Raw genomic sequence first — 17,495 nt, forward strand, 5'->3', positions numbered from 1 at the left:
TGACCTTTGTCTCAGAAATCAGAAGGAAGAGATTATGTTGATTTAGGAAGATATAATGAGAACAATAACTAAGTTTTTCATTTTAACAGATGCAGTGGGAGATATACAGTCGTGGCCAAAAGTTTTGAGAATGACACAAATATTAGTTTTCACAAAGTTTGCTGCTAAACTGCTTTTAGCTCTTTGTTTCGGTTGTTTCTGTGATGTAGTAAAATATAATTACATGCACTTCATACATTTCAAAGGCTTTTAACGACAATTACATGACATTTATGCAAAGAGTCAGTATTTGCAGTGTTGGCCCTTCTTTTTCAGGACCTCTGCAATTCGACTGGGCATGCTCTCAATCAACTTCCGTGCCAAATCCTGACTGATAGCAACCCATTCTTTCATAATCACTTCTTGGAGTTTGTCAGAATTAGTGGGTTTTTGTTTGTCCACCCGCCTCTTGAGCATTCACCACAAGTTCTCAATGGGATTAAGATCTAGGGAGTTTCCAGGCCACAGACCCAAAATGTCAACGTTTTGGTCCCCGAGCCACTTGGTTATCACTTTTGCCTTATGGCACGGTGCTCCATCGTGCTGGAAAATGCATTGTTCTTCACCAAACTGTTGTTAGATTGTTGGAAGAAGTTGCTGTTGGAGGGTGTTTTGGTACCATTCTTTATTCATGGCTGTGTTTTTGGGCAAAATTGTGAATGAGCCAACTCCCTTGGATGAGAAGCAACCCCACACATGAATGGTCTCAGGATGCTTTACTGTTGGCATGACACAGGACTGATGGTAGCGCTCACCTTTTCTTCTCCGGACAAACCTTTTTCCTGATGTCCCAAACAATCGGAAAGAGGCTTCATCGGAGAATATGACTTTGCCCCAGTTCTCAGCAGTCCATTCACCATATTTTCTGCAGAAGATCAATCTGTCCCTGTTGTGTTTTTTTGGAGAGAAGTGGCTTCTTTGCTGCCCTTCTGGACACCAGGCCATCTTCCAAAAGTCTTCGCCTCACTGTGCGTGCAGATGTGCTCACATCTGCCTGCTGCCATTCCTGAGCAAGCTCTGCACTGGTGGCACTCCGATCCCGCAGCTGAATCCTCTTTAGGAGACGATCCTGGCGCTTGCTGGACTTTCTTGGACGCCCTGAAGCCTTCTTAACAAGAATTGAACCTCTTTCCTTGAAGTTCTTGATAATCCTATAAATTGTTGATTGAGGTGCAATCTTAGTAGCCACAATATCATTGCCTGTGAAGCCATTTTTATGAAACGCAATGATGGCTGCACGCGTTTCTTTGCAGGTCACCATGGTTAACAATGGAATAACAATGATTTCAAGCTTCACCCTCCTTTTAACAGGTCAAGTCTGCCATTTTAACCCAATCAGCCTGACATAATGATCTCGAGCCTTGTGCTCGTCAACATTCTCACCTGAGTTAACAAGACGATTACTGAAATGATCTCAGGAGGTCCTTTAATGACAGCAATGAAATGCAGTGGAAAGGTTTTTTTGGGATTAAGTTAATTTTCATGGCAAAGGAGGACTATGCAATTCATCTAATCACTCTTCATAACATTCTGTAGTATATGCAAATTGCTATTATAAAAACTTAAGCAGCAACTTTTCCAATTTCCAATATTTATGTAATTCTCAAAACTTTTGGCCACGACTGTACAGTTATGATTCATATGCTGTGTTCCTTCCTATCAGGTGGTAGAACTGAAGCTTGGAGGCAAAGATATCCCTGTAACAAGTGCCAACCGAATTGCTTACATCCACCTCGTCGCTGACTACAGGCTAAACAAGCAGATCCGCCAGCATTGTCTGGCCTTCAGGCAAGGTCTTGCCAATGTGGTCAATTTGGAATGGCTCAGGATGTTTGATCAGCAGGAAATCCAGGTATTTTATCAGTTGTGTGCTGTTTGCATATGGTGGGTGCCAAGATAAATGTATAGATCTAGCCAACCACACACCTGACTTCCAACCAAGCAGTAAACTTATTATACAGGTAAATCCCAATAATCGGATGTAAGCTTCAGCTTAAATGGGGTTGTCCAGGCTACAAATATTAATGACCTACCCTCCGGGTTAGGTCATCATTATGGGCTCAGTGGGTTTCCGGCAACCACACCAAAAACTATACAGAGAGCAGGAGAAAGAGAGGTGTGAAAGCTTCTGCTACAGGCTGACAGATGTGTAATGTGTATTTCTCCAAATTTAAGTCACGTTTTTATATTGGAGGCGTCATCGTCTATCTTTGTGCAGCGCCATCTAGCTTCCTATTACTTTAGTGCAATTTGGCCTTGAAGTAGCAGTTTCCTTAACTCTGCAGAGGGGTTTGTGGTTCAAAATAAAAATGCAGGCGTAACGATAAAAGGCCACAATCCCTTATTTCTTCTTTTCTGTCTAATGCAAGGGCAGATAATGTCCTTCTTTAGCATATTAGCTCGGTGACCACCCAGCAGTGACCTCTCTTGACCAGAATCCTTTTCAGCTAAGTCCAGGTTTAGATCACAGTTTCATTTTCTGTTCTTCTGATCCGTCAGAAGAACAGAAAAAAAAAACCTGATCCTATAAAAAAAATGAAAAATGGAACCCTGATCACAGATGCAAAATGTGCACAATGGATGCTTAAAATACAGGATCTTTTTATTTTTTTGTTCTTCTGATGGATAAAACAGTGATGTCAACCCAGCCTAACCTAGGGCTGCACGCTTGTGCCATCTAGGGTCACACATTACTGTAGTGCCTTTTTATGCATTTTTTTGCTTCTTTATTTTATCAAGCAGTATTTTGTCATGGGACTTTTAGGCATCCACATCATTCACACTTTGCATTTTAAAATCACCAAGGTTTTTCCTGCAGACCTCCTCTGTCATCCTAGTTCCCCCAGTGCACTATGCTGCAGTAACAGGAATTAAGCAGAATTCAGAATTTAGCTTTAGACTTTGTTACATTTATTTGGGACATAATGACATATATGACAAAAAATGAGATTGAGACGTATGCTTTTTTTTTGTAACGTATTCAGTGAAAGGGAATCTGTCAACGCAATTCTGCAAGCAGTAATACATGAGAAGTACTGTACATAAAGAGTCTGGATCACCATTTTTTATTTGCCTACTGCCCCCCGTTTTCCCTGCTGTCAGTGCTCAAACCTGCACTGAAGTACACAGTCAGGATTGCTGTGTTGGCATAATGGAGAAGACTCCTGTGCACTTGCACAGCAGTCCTGACATTGTATCTCAACGCAGCTCTAACCCCTTCCCGACCAGCGCCGTAGTACTACAGCGTGCTGATTGGGCGGGTGCAGGAGCTGTGCCTGCCCGATCAGCTGCAGGGGACCGGCTGTTCCCGTTAGCCGGACGCCTGCTGTACACGCCGGCATCGGTGAATACACCGATGCCTGCGCATTAACCCTCACTATGCTGACTGTGGCATGTGCAGGATGTGTGGAGGGAGGAAGGTCCCTCCCCATCGGTTCCAAGTGCTGCTGTGATGGGGACCCAATGGCAGGGTATTGTAAGCATTGTACAGGGGATCAGACCCCCAAAAGTTGTGGGGGAAAAAAAAGTTTAAAGTTTTGCATAATAAAAAAAATTAAAGTTTTCAAGTAATAAAAAAAATAGGAAAAAAACGAAAAGTATACATATTAGGTATTTCCGTGTCCGTATCGACCGGCTCTATAAAAATATCACATGATCCATCCTGTTAGGTGAATGCAGTTAAAAAAAAACTCTGCTAACACAGCCATTTTTGGTGACGTTCCCTCACAAAAAGTGTAATACCAAGCGATCAAAAAGGTGTATTTAGCCCAAAATGGTACCATCTCATCCCGCAAAAAATTAGACCCTACCTAAGACAATCACCCAAAAAATAAAAAAAAATGGCTCTCAGAAAATGCCAACACAAAAACAAGATTGAATTCTGTTCAAATATGCATTTACTGTGTAAAACTTAACAAAAATAAAAATGATAGACATATTGGATATCGTCACTTCCGTAACAACTTGCTCTATAAAAATATTACATGAGATGCCCCCTCAGGTATATGCTGTAAAAAAATAATAATTTTTTAACTATGCCAAAAGTATTATGTACGCTAAAATGGTACCAATGAAAAGGTCACCTCATTCCACAAGAAATGAGCCTCCACATAAGACAATCACTCAAAAAATAAAATAAAAATCAATGGTGCCCATAAACCAATCCTGTAAAAATCTGCCCTGCAAAAGCCATATGGCGCTCCTTCCGTTCTGAGTCCTGCCATGAGCCCCCACAGAAATTTACCACCACATATGGGGTATTGCTATATTCAGGAGAAAATGGGTAACACATTTGGGGTGCTTTTACTCCTGTTACCCCTTGTGAATATGAAAAATTTGGGGCTAAAGCAACATTTTATTGGAAGAAATGAAACTTTTCATTTTCACAGCCAAGTGTTTTTGAAATTCCGTAAAACGCTTAGGGGGTCAAACTGCTCAGTAACCCCCTTTAATATATTCTTTAAATGGTGTAGTTTCCAAAATGGGGTCACTTTTTGAGGGTTTCCACTGTAGGGGTACGTCAAGGTCTCTTCAAATACAAAATGGTACCCAAAAACCATTCTAGCAAAATCTGCCTCCAAAATACGCTGGCGCTCCTTTCCTTCTGACCACTGCCATGTGCCCATAGAGCAGTTTACCGCCACATATGGGGTATTTCTGTAAACTGCAGAATCAGAGTAATGCATATTGAGGTTTAGTTTGCTGTTGACCCTTGCTGTGTTGCAAGAAAAAATTTATTAACATGAAAAATCTGCATAAAAAATTAAATGTTGAAATTTCGCCTCCATTTTCCTTTAATTCTTGTGGAACACCTAAAGGGTTAACAAAGTTTGTAACATCAGTTTTGAATTATTTGAGGGGTGTAGTTTCTAAAATGGCATCATTAATGGGTGGTTTCCATTATGTAAGCCCCTCAAAATCACTTTATAACTGAATTAGTGCTTAACAAAATGGTTTTGGAAATTTTGTTGAAAATTAGAAAAATGGCTTCTAAACTTCTAAGCCTTCGAACGTCCTAAAAAAATAAAATGACATTTACAAAATGATGCCAACTTAAAGCAGACATATAAGGAATGATGACTGATAACTATTTTATGAGGCATTACTATCTGTCTTAAAAGTAGATAAATTCTAATTTACAAAATTGTGAATTTTCCCCAATTTTTGGTACATTTTGGATTTTTTTTTTGTAAAGAAAGGAAAAATATATTGACTCAAATTTAGTCTTTAAGTACAATGTGTCACGAGAAAACAGTGTCAGAATGTCCTGGATAAGTAAAAGTTATTACCACATACAGTGACACATGTCAGATTTGCAAAAAATGGCCTGGGCAGAAGAGCGAAAACTGGCCCGGGGTAGAAAGGGTTAAACCCTGACAGCAAGGTAATGGGGGACAGAAGGAAAATAAAAAATTGTGATCTGGGCTCCATATCTGCAGTACTACTCACATAGTGCTGCAGTTAACAGTCCAGAATTGTGGTGACACTCCCTTTAAATTTAGATCTTTCAGTGCTTAGGAGTCCAGTGGGTGGTCTTATTGAATAAGACCCTTTATAATTGTGCGTACACAGACAACTCTCAGCCACTATGTAGGGACCAACCACAGACACAGAGCAGAGGTTTAAATGTATAAAATACTAATCTTTTCCCAGAAAACTATAATCTGCTCAGATCCTCCTGTACTGTGCCATGTAGATCAAACACCATGTTCAACATGACCGGTTCACTTTACATGTTTTTTTTTCCTCTTGACAGCCCATTTCCATATGCCCCTCACATAGGATAGAATTGATAGCAGCTAACCAGCAGCAGCTCTAGACGATCTGATCCATCGATGAATTACATGGATCGCCATTCATTTAAACAGCCACCTACAATACTACATTTCAAACCTACTGAAACTTTCCCTGTCAAAACCAGCTGTTTGCAGTGGTCTTCTGAGCAAGACCCCTGTAGTAGATCACTGCAGTAGATCCCAGATTAAAGAGGTGGTCTGTAATCACTTTTTGACAATGTTTTCTTTCCTCTAGGTCTTAATTTCTGGGGCACAGGTTCCAATCTGTCTTGATGATCTGAAGTCTTTCACAAACTATTCAGGTATTTATTTAATGGAGGATGTAGAATATTAAGAACATTAAATTTGGGCAACCTTGAACCTAAATTGTGAAATATAGCCTGACACATCTGTCACCTTAAAGACATTTTTCAACCCGTCTCTCCCACCCAATCTGACATCGGCATGGAGAGATGCTGCTGCACATCGGATAGGGCAGCCCTCCTGGCCGTCTATTCTAATTAATAGGACATGTATACACTGCTTGCTGGGTGTCGGATGGTTGCTTCAGCCACTGTCCCATCTGATATGCAGCAGCGTCTCTGCATGCCAATGTCAGATTGAGTGGGACAGAGGGGCTGGACATTTCCTTTAAGAAAATATAGCAAAACTTGCCCTTGAGGAAAAAGTTTCAACGGGAAATGGATTAAATGAGTTGATCAGCAGGGGGAAAACACTTGTAAGGCGGATACCATGCTGCTTCCGCTCCAGGCTTACAGGGTCCCTAGTGGTCTCTACTTCCCAGTCCCAATCGTTGGCTGAGATGGGTGACCTCAGCACAGCAGGCTCCTATACCAGCATGAACAACACATAATTTGGATTTTGCATTTAAATTAAAGCAGATTTTTCACGTTTGATATTTTCTCCTCCCCCAGCATGGGATATACAGTTGAAACCAGAAGTTTACATACACTATATAAAAAGACACATGTGCATCTTTTCCTCAATATCTGACTTAAAGGGAACCTGTCACCGGGATTTTGTGTATAGAGCTGAGGACATGGGTTGCTAGATGGCCGCTAGCACATCCACAATACCCAGTCCCCATAGCTCTGTGTGCTTTTATTGTGTAAAAAAAACGATTTGATACATATGCAAATTAACCTAAGATGAGTCCTGTATGTGAGATGAGTCAGGGACAGGACTCATCTCAGGTTAATTTGCATATGTATCAAATCGGGTTTTTTACACAATAAAAGCACACAGAGCTATGGGGACTGGGTATTGCGGATGTGCTAGCGGCCATCTAGCAACCCATGTCCTCAGCTCTATACCCAAAATCCCAATGACAGGTTCCCTTTAAAATCTGAATAAACCTTTCCTGGTTTTGGTCAATTAGGATTACCATAATTATTTGCCAAATGCCAGAATAATGAGAGAGAGAATGTTTTAAGGCATTTTTATTACTTTCTGCAATGTCAAAAGTTTACATACACTAAGATTACTATGCCTTTAAACAATTTTGGACTGCCCATATGATGATGTCATGTGTTTGGAAGCTTCTGTTAGGTTTGTTGGCAACATCTGAGTTAATTAGAGACACACCTGTGGGTGTATGTAAATGCACACCTGAAACACACTGCTGCTTTGTGTAGCATCATGGGAAAGTCTATAGAAATCAGCCAAGATATCAGGAAGAGAATTGTGGACTTGCATAAGTCTGGCTCAACCTTGGGTGCCATTTCAAGATACCTGAAGGTGCCTCGTTCATCTGTACAAACAATTATACGTAAGTACAAACAAGATGGGAATGTCCAGCCATCATACCGCTCAGGAAGGAGACTGGTTCTGTGTCCCAGAGATGAACATGCTTTGGTCCGACATGTGCATATCAACCCAGGAACAAAAGCAAAAGACCTTATGAAGATGATGGCGGAAGCTGGTAAGATTGTGTCTATATCCACAGTGAAACGAGTACTGTATCCCCATGGGCTGAAAGGCCTCTCTGCCAGGAAGAAGCCATTACTCCAAAAGAAACATAAAAAAGCCAGAATAATGTTTGCAAATGCACACAGGAACAAAGACCTCAATTTTTAGAGACATGTCTTGTGGTCTGACGAAACTAAAATTAAACTTTTTGGCTATAATGACCATCATTACGTTTGGAGGAAAAAGGGAGAGGCTTGGAAGCCTAAAAACACCATCCCGACTGTGAAACACAGGGGTGGCAGCATCATGTTATGGGGTGCAGGAGGGACTGGTGCACTTCACAAAATAGATGGCATCATGAGGAAAGATTATGTGGAACTAATGAAGCAACATCTCAAGACATCAGCCAGGAAATAAAAGGGGTTTTCCCATCTCAGACAATGGGGGCATATTGCTAGGATATGCCCCCATTGTCTGATAGATGCTACTACAATGAGAACGGAGCGGGGAAATGAACGGAGGGCGCACTGCACATGCGCACCCGCCTTTCATTCATTTCTATGAGCGCTTGCTCGGCTATTTCCGTCTTCCCCATAGAAATGAATAGGAGCAGGGGCAGCGCGTGCGCTCCGATTCACTTCTATGGAAGCAGCACTTGGTGGTGGATGGAACCTGGGAAATCCGGGGTCCACCAGCCACAGCTTTTCCCGCTCCGTTCTCGTTGTAGGTGCGGGCCCCAAAGGTGGGACCCGCACCTATCAGACAATGGGGGCATATCGTAGCGATATGCTCCCATTGTATGCAATGGGAATACCCCTTTAAAGCTTGGGCAGAAATGGGTTTTCCAAATGGACAATGACCCGAAGCATACTGCCAAACTGGTTACAAAGTGGCTTGAGGATAACAAAGTCAATGTTTTGGAGTGGACTTCACAAAGCCCTGATCTCAATCCTATTGAAAGTTTATGGACAAAGCTGAAAAGGCAGGTGCGAGCAAGGCGACCAACAAACATGGCTCCGTTTCGACCAGCTATTGTGAGAAGCTTGTGGAAGGATATCCAAAACGTTTGACCAAGTCATACAGTTTAAGGGCAATGGTACCAAATATTAATGAAATGTATATAGACTTTGCAGAAAGTAATAAAAATGTCTTAGAACATTCTCTCTCTCTCATTATTCTGGCATTTGGCAAATAATAATACTGATGGTAATCCTAATTTACCAAAAACTAGAAAGGTTTATTCTGATTTCATGTCAGATATTGAGAACTTAACCAGCTCTGCCTCTAATGCCACCAGATGTAAGGCCGCTATCCTCTAAGTCAATGTTCAGCTCTTAAAATAAGCCTTAAGACATGACTTGGATATTAAATAAGCCAGCACCTCATCTGCAGACAGCTGTTTCGGGGTGATTGCCCCTCATCAGTGCAGAGCAGAGAGTACTGGCTTAACTGGGTGAGAGGCCTGTGAACTAACTCTCATTAGGGAGAGAGCACCTTAATCAGTGTGAGGAGACTTATAGGCCATACATGCTTCTCTGGAATTCTGGGAGGGAAGGGATGCAAATGAGCTCTTAACAAGCTCTGCCTCTAATGCCACCAGATGTAAGGCAGATATATCTGGGAGGAAAGGGATGCAAATAATCTCTTAACAAGCTCGGTTTCTAATGCCACCAGATGTAAGGCCACTCTCCTATAAGTCAATGTTCAGCTCTTAAAATAAGCCTTGAGACATGATTTGGATATTGAGGCAGATCTTGTTAAGAGCTCATTTGCATTCCTTCCCTCCCAGAATTCCAGAGGAGCATGTATGGCCTATAAGTCTCCTCACACTGATTAAGGTGCTCTCTCCCTAAGGAGAATTAGTTCCCCCCCAGACACAGGCCTCTCACCCAGTTAAGCCAGTACTCTCTGCTCTGCACTGATGAGGGGCAATCACCCCGAAACAGCTGTCTGCAGATGAGGTGCTGACTTATTTAATATCCAAGTCATGTCTCAAAGCTTATTTTAAGAGCTGAACATTGACTTATAGGATAGTGGCCTTACATCTGGTGGCATTAGAAGCCGAGCTTGTGGGCGCCATAAAAAAGCGCGTATTAGACTGGACACTCTGCAGAGAGGAAAAGAGGAGGGAGGGCTTGCAGTACCGAATGCATGGCTGTATTACATCTCAGCCCAGTTGCAACAGTTGAGGGGATGGGGGAGGACTCCTGGAGATGTTGCCTCAGCCAGATTGGTGGCACATATTATTGGGCACAGTTCTCCGGTGGCTCTATTGGAAAACAGCGGAATTGTTGGTAAGCTGTCGGGGCACCCTACACTTTTTATGATGCACAAGGTTTGGCAAAAAAGCCGGGCGCTGTTATCAGTAAAGGGGTTTACGCAATTTTCCCCTATTTGGAGAAATCTGCACCTTCCTGAACTATTCCAGTTAGATGGCTTTTCACCCTGGGAGCGCAAAGGAGTGAGATATTTATGTCCACTTCAGAGTGCCGTTTTTAAGTCCTTTGAACAGTTGAGAAATGAATTTGGTCTCCCGCACACGGCCTTCTATCAATTTTTACAACTTCGTCATGCCTTTCAGACACAGGCTAAATCCGTGTCGTTAAAATGCACTATGGTCCCGTTGTTTCAGCAACTTCTCACAAACAGCTCCTCAGGCGGTCTGATATCCTCTGTCTACAGGAACTTGTATGTGAAATCACTGAAACAAGAGGTCTTAGCAGTCAAATCTAAATGGGAAAGGGAGGTCGGGCCGATCTCAGAAGAGCAGTTGAAATCGCTTTTGGCGCTCACTCCACAACTGTCAGTTTGCGAGGGGCAGCGTATGTCCCAGCTGTTTTTAATACACCGGGTGTATAGGACGCCAGATTTTTTATGCCGGATAGGTGTTCGGGAAGATGTGGATTGTCCTAGATGTGGCAGGGGCCCTGCATCCTTGTTACACATGTTCTGGGATTGTGCGGAGCTCCGGAATTTTTGGTCCGCGGTTTTGGCCCTAATAAAAGACGCATATAATATTGCAGTTCCGCCTGGTCCAAGAGCATGTGTGGTCAGGATATTAGACATCAAAAATCGCCATCATCGTTTGGGAGTACAGCGTCTGCTATTTCAAGCTAGGAAACTAATAGCTAGATTTTGGCTTAGACCTCAGTCTCCGACTAGGGGAGAATTCCTCAATAGAATGTCAGATATATTACGCTTAGAGAAAAGTGTGTATGTTAAAAGAAACTGTGCTGGGAAGTTTGACAAAATATGGGATAACTGGGAGAAATGCAGGGTACAGTGTCTGGTTTAGCTTCTCCTCGTAGTCGGACTATGGGGTAGGTAGAGGCACAGTTTTTGTTTGTGTGCTTTATATCTCCTCTATCCTATTTTACTCTGGATGTATGCGGGGGGGGGGGGGCTGGGCTTTAGTTGGGTAGGGAGGGTTGGTTTCCCGTTTATAAATTATTGGATGGGAAATGCGGTTTTGTAACAGGTATACTTTGTAACTGGACTACGTGATTTTATGTACTTCTTGTACCATGGTTGATGTTACTTGAGATACTCATGAAAGTAACGATTTGTCCGATCGTGTAATGCTATGGTATTTTTGTCATCAACTGTTGCATGTATGCTGTACGGACTATCTTCCTTTGTATTTTTGTGATTTTCGGAAAAATCAAATAAAAATGATCTGATTTAAAATGAAGCCGAGCTTGTGAAGAGCTTATTTGCATCCCTTTCCTCCCAGATATTGAGAACAACATGCATATGTGTCTTTTTATATAGTGTATGTAAACTTCTGGTTTCAACTGTATATTATTGTTTAACTCAGAGAAATCACAGGAGTCCAGTTTCCCCCCTAAAAGTAGCCAAAAAGCTATACAAATGTTTAGTGTCTATTAATAGTGGGTCACATCATAACACATGATGGATACATGCACAAATCATTAGCTTCTGTGCCACTGCAAGTACAGCCGATGGGTAATAGGAATGCACACATCCAGATGCTTGATGGGTAGAATACTCCCTGGTTTAATGTCTCTACTGCATTTTCCTTTCAGGCGGATACTCTGCTGATCATCCAGTGATCAAAGTTTTCTGGAGAGTCGTGGAAAACTTTACTGATGAGGAGAAAAGAAAACTACTGAAATTTGTGACAAGCTGTTCTCGGCCTCCATTATTAGGTTTTAAAGTAAGCGCTACAGTATTGTTCATTTTTGAGAGCCAATAGATTTTAGATTCTGTCGGCTGAGGGATGTGTAAATCCGACACCCACACTTTTCATGCAGTGACAGCACATTCTGTGCTTATGCCATAAAATGCTTAAAGGGGTATTCCCATCTCAGACAATGGGGGCATATCGCTAGGATATGCCCCCATTGTCTGATAGTTGCAGGTCCCACCTCGAGGACCCGCACCTACAAGGAGAACAGAGCAGGGAGAGCTGTGGCTGAAGGACCCCGGATTTCCTAGGGTCCGTCCACCACCAAGCGCTGCTCCCGTAGAAGTGAATGGGAGCGCACTTATCAGACAATGGAGGCATATCCTAGCAATATGCCCCCATTGTCTGAGATGGCAAAACCCCTTTAAGATAGGAATACTCGTCTAAATGCAGGTCTATTGTAGATGTCCATTAGCAGGTAGGACAGCCGTGCCAATGATCACATCTCCACCAGGCCTTCACTAGGAGAATGGTATCAATTGGCATCTCTAATGACTTTATTTAAAGTGCCAGTTTGTCATTTCAGTGCCACTTTAATGTGCGGGTTACTACTTATGGTTGTTCTCTCTGATTAGCGGTGGTCTGACTACATCTGTTGAATCTGACTGCGCTGCAGTCCTCTGTACAGCTTGCGGTGGGGATCGCCTGTTGTGCAGGGAATCATTTCACTCTCAGAATGATTGGGCCCCAGAGGTCCGATCCTGAATCTCTGACATTCTCGGATGGGAAAAACTTTTAAAAGAGTTTTCCAGGACTTTACTGATCAGTATCTGATCAATGGGGGTCTGACACCTGTGACCCCCTACTGATCAGCTGTTTGAGAAGGCATCGAAGGTTGTGTGAGTGCCTTGACCTTCTCTCTGCTCCCCAAGCACAGTGCCATTCACTTAATAGCGGCTGTGCTTGGTATCGCAGGTCGGCATCATTCACTTCAATGGGGCTCAGCTGCGCCTAGGCCATGTGACTGATGAACGTGACGTCACATAGCCTAGGGAAACCTGAGAGAAGGCCATGGTGCTAATGCAAGTGCCGGTGCCTTCTAAAACAACTGATAAAAGGGGGTTCCAAGTGTCAGACCTCTACCGATCAGATACTAATGACCTATCCAGAGGATACCAGAGCAAACACCAGAGGATAGGTCATCAGTAGTAAAGTCTTTAACCACTTGGCGCCGCGCTAACGCCGAAAGGCGTCATTGCGGCGGCTCTCCCAGGCTACGCTAACGCCAATAGGCGTCATCTCGCGTGAGCCGAGATTTCCTGTGAACGCGCGCACACAGGCGCGCGCGCTCACAGGAACGGAAGGTAAGCGAGTGGATCTCCAGCCTGCCAGCGGCGATCGCTCGCTGGCAGGCTGGAGATGTGATTTTTTTTAACCCCTAACAGGTATATTAGACGCTGTTTTGATAACAGCGTCTAATATACCTGCTACCTGGTCCTCTGGTGGTCCCTTTTGTTAGGATCGACCACCAGAGGACACAGGCAGCTCACTAAAGTAGCACCAAACACCACTACACTACACTACACCCCCCCCCCTGTCACTTATTAACCCTTTATAAACCACTGATCAGCCCATATAGACTCCCTGATCACCCCCCTGTCATTGATCACCCCCCTGTCATTGATCACCCCCCTGTAAGGCTCCATTCAGAGGTCCGTATGATTTTTACGGATCCACGGATACATGGATCGGATCCGCAAAACGCATACGGACGTCTGAATGGAGCCTTACAGGGGGGTGATCAATGACAAGGGGGTGATCACGCATATAGATTTCCTGATCACTTCCCTGTCATTGATCACCCCCCTGTCATTGATCACCCCACTGTAAGGCTCCATTCAGAGGTCCGTATGATTTTTACGGATCCACGGATACATGGATCGGATCCGCAAAACACATACGGACGTCTGAATGGAGCCTTACAGGGGGGGAATCAATGACAGGCGGGTGATCACCTCATATACACTCCCTGATCACCCCCTGTCATTGATCACCCCACTGTAAGGCTCCATTCAGATGTCCGTATGTGTTTTACGGATCCACGCATCTATGAATCGGATCCGCAAAACACATACGGACGTCTGAATGGAGCCTTACAGAGGGGTGATCAGTGACAGGGGGGTGATCACCCCATATAGACTTCCTGATCACCCCCCTGTCATTGATCACCCCCCTGTAAGGCTCCATTCAGACGTCTGCATGTGTTTTACGGATCCACGCATCCATGGATCGGATCCGTAAAACGCATACGGACGTCTAAATGGAGCCTTACAGGGGGGTGATCAATGACAGGGGGGTGATCACCCATATACACTCCCTGATCACCCCCTGTCATTGATCACCCCCCTGTAAGGCTCCATTCAGACGTCTGCATGTGTTTTACGGATCCACGCATCCATGGATCGGATCCGCAAAACACATACGGACGTCTTGTGTTTTACGGATTCACGCATCCATGGATCGGATCCGCAAAACGCATACGGACGTCTGAATGGAGCCTTACAGGGGGGTGATCAGTGACAGGGGGGTGATCACCTCATATACACTCCCTGATCACCCCCTGTCATTGATCACCCCCCTGTCATTGATCACCCCCCTGTAAGGCTCCATTCAGACGTCTGCATGTGTTTTACGGATCCACGCATCCATGGATCGGATCCGCAAAACACATACGGACGTCTGAATGTGTTTTACGGATTCACGCATCCATGGATCGGATCCGCAAAACGCATACGGACGTCTGAATGGAGCCTTACAGGGGGGTGATCAGTGACAGGGGGGTGATCACCTCATATACACTCCCTGATCACCCCCTGTCATTGATCACCCCCCTGTCATTGATCACCCCCCTGTAAGGCTCCATTCAGACGTCTGCATGTGTTTTACGGATCCACTCATCCATGGATCGGATCCGCAAAACGCATACGGACGTCTGAATGGAGCCTTACAGGGGTGTGATCAATGACAGGGGGGTGATCACCCGATATACACTCCCTGATCACCCCCCTGTCATTGATCACCCCCATGTAAGGCTCCATTCAGACGTCCGTATGTGTTTTGCGGTCCCGATCTATGTATCCGTGGATCCGTAAAAAACATATGGACGTCTGAATGGAGCCTTACAGGGGGGTGATCAATGACAGAGGGGTGATCAGTGACAGGGGGGTGATCACCCCATATACACTCCCTAATCACCCCCCTGTCATTGATCGCCCCCCTGTAAGGCTCCATTCAGACATTTTTTTGGCCCAAGTTAGCGGAAATATATATATTTTTTTGTTTGTTTTTTCTTACAAAGTCTCATATTCCACTAACTTGTGTCAAAAAATAAAATCTCACATGAACTCACCATACCCCTCACGGAATCCAAATGCGTAACATTTTTTAGACATTTATATTCCAGACTTCTTCTCACTCTTTAGGGCCCCTAAAAAGCCAGGGCAGTATAAATACCCCACATGTGACCCCATTTCGGAAAGAAGACACCCCAAGGTATTCCGTGAGGGGCATATTGAGTCCATGAAAGATTGACATTTTTGTCCCAAGTTAGCGGAAAGGGAGACTTTGTGAGAAAAAAAAAAAATAAAAATTTCCGCTAACTTGTGCCCAAAAAAAAATAATTCTATGAACTCGCCATGCCCCTCATTGAATACCTTGGGGTGTCTTCTTTCCAAAATGGGGTCACATGTGGGGTATTTATACTGCCCTGGCCCCCTTTAGGGGCCTGAAACCGTGAGAAGAAGTCTGGGATCCAAATGTCTAAAAATGCCCTCCTAAAAGGAATTTGGGCCCCTTTGCGCATCTAGGCTGCAAAAAAGTGTCACACATCTGGTATCGCCGCACTCAGGAGAAGTTGGGGAATGTGTTTTGGGGTGTCATTTTACATATACCCATGCTGGGTGAGAGAAATATCTTGGTCAAATGCCAACTTTGCATAAAAAAATGGGAAAAGTTGTCTTTTGCAGAGATATTTCTCTCACCCAGCATGGTTATATGTAAAATGACACCCCAAAACACATTGCCCAACTTCTCCTGAGTACGGCGATACCAGATGTGTGACACTTTTTTGCCGCCTAGGTGGGCAAAGGGGCACACATTCCAAAGAGCACCTTTCGGATTTCACAGGTCATTTTTTACACATTTTGATTTCAAACTACTTACCACACATTAGGGCCCCTAGAATGCCAGGGCAGTATAACTACCCCACAAGTGACCCCATTTTGGAAAGAAGACACCCCAAGGTATTCCGTGAGGGGCATGGCGAGTTCCTATAATTTTTTATTTTTTGTCACAAGTTAGCGGAAAATGATGATTTTTATTTTTTTATTTTTTTTTCTTACAAAGTCTCATATTCCACTAACTTGTGACAAAAAATGAAAAATTCCAGGAACTCGCCATGCCCCTCACGGAATACCTTGGGGTGTCTTCTTTCCAAAATGGGGTCACTTGTGGGGTAGTTATACTGCCCTGGCAATTTAGGGGCCCTAATGTGTGCGAAGTAGTTTGAAATCAAAATCTGTAAAAAATGGCCGGTGAAATCCTAAAGGTGCATTTTGGAATATGTGCCCCTTTGCCCACCTAGGCTGCAAAAAAGTGTGACACATCTGATATTGCCGTACTCAGGAGAAGTTGGGCAATGTGTTTTGGGGTGTCATTTTACATATACCCATGCTGGGTGAGATAAATATCTTGGTCAAATGCCAACTTTGTATAAAAAAATGGGAAAAGTTGTCTTTTGCCAAGATATTTATCTCACCCAGCATGGGTATATGTAAAATGACACCCCAAAACACATTACCCAACTTCTCCTGAGTACGGCGATACCAGATGTGTGTCACTTTTTTGCCGCCTAGGTGGGCAAAGGGGCACACATTACAAAGTGCACCTTTCGGATTTCGCAGGCCATTTTTTACACATTTTGATTGCAAAGTACTTCTCACACATTTGGGCCCCTAAATTGCCAGGGCAGTATAACTACCCCACAAGTGACCCCATTTTGGAAAGAAGACACCCCAAGGTATTTCGTGATGGGCATAGTGAGTTCATGGAAGTTTTTATTTTTTGTCACAAGTTAGTGGAATATGAGACTTTGTAAGAAAAAAAAAAAAATTAAAATAAATCATCATTTTCCGCTAACTTGTGACAAAAAATAAAAAGTTCTATGAACTCACTATGCCCATCAGCGAATACCTTAGGGTGTCTACTTTCCGAAATGGGGTCATTTGTGGGGGGTTTCTACTGTCTGGGCATTGTAGAACCTCAGGAAACATGACAAGTGCTCAGAAAGTCAGAGCTGCTTCAAAAAGCGGAAATTCACATTTTTGTACCATAGTTTATAAACGCTATAACTTTTACCCAAACCATTTTTTTTTTTACCCAAACATTTTTTTTTAATCAAAGACATGTAGAACAATAAATTTTGCGAAAAATTTATATATGGATGTCGTTTTTTTTGCACAATTTTACAACTGAAAGTGAAAAATTTCATTTTTTTGCAAAAAAATCGTTAAATTTCGATTAATAACAAAAAAAGTAAAAATGTCAGC

At 43.3% G+C, this 17,495-nt stretch overlaps 1 protein-coding gene across 1 annotated transcript in view; it reads left to right on the forward strand.

Annotated features, from left to right (window-relative positions):
• Positions 1 to 17,495, forward strand: part of LOC122939485 (ubiquitin-protein ligase E3C-like) — a 103,881-nt gene that overhangs the window by 71,481 nt on the left and 14,905 nt on the right. Inside the window, 3 exon segments of the mRNA XM_044295554.1 lie at positions 1,703 to 1,891; positions 6,070 to 6,136; positions 11,789 to 11,919. Coding sequence (XP_044151489.1) covers positions 1,703 to 1,891; positions 6,070 to 6,136; positions 11,789 to 11,919 — 387 coding nt within the window.

This window comes from Bufo gargarizans, chromosome 5 (assembly GCF_014858855.1).
Source record: "Bufo gargarizans isolate SCDJY-AF-19 chromosome 5, ASM1485885v1, whole genome shotgun sequence".
Classification (NCBI taxonomy): Eukaryota; Metazoa; Chordata; class Amphibia; order Anura; family Bufonidae; genus Bufo; species Bufo gargarizans.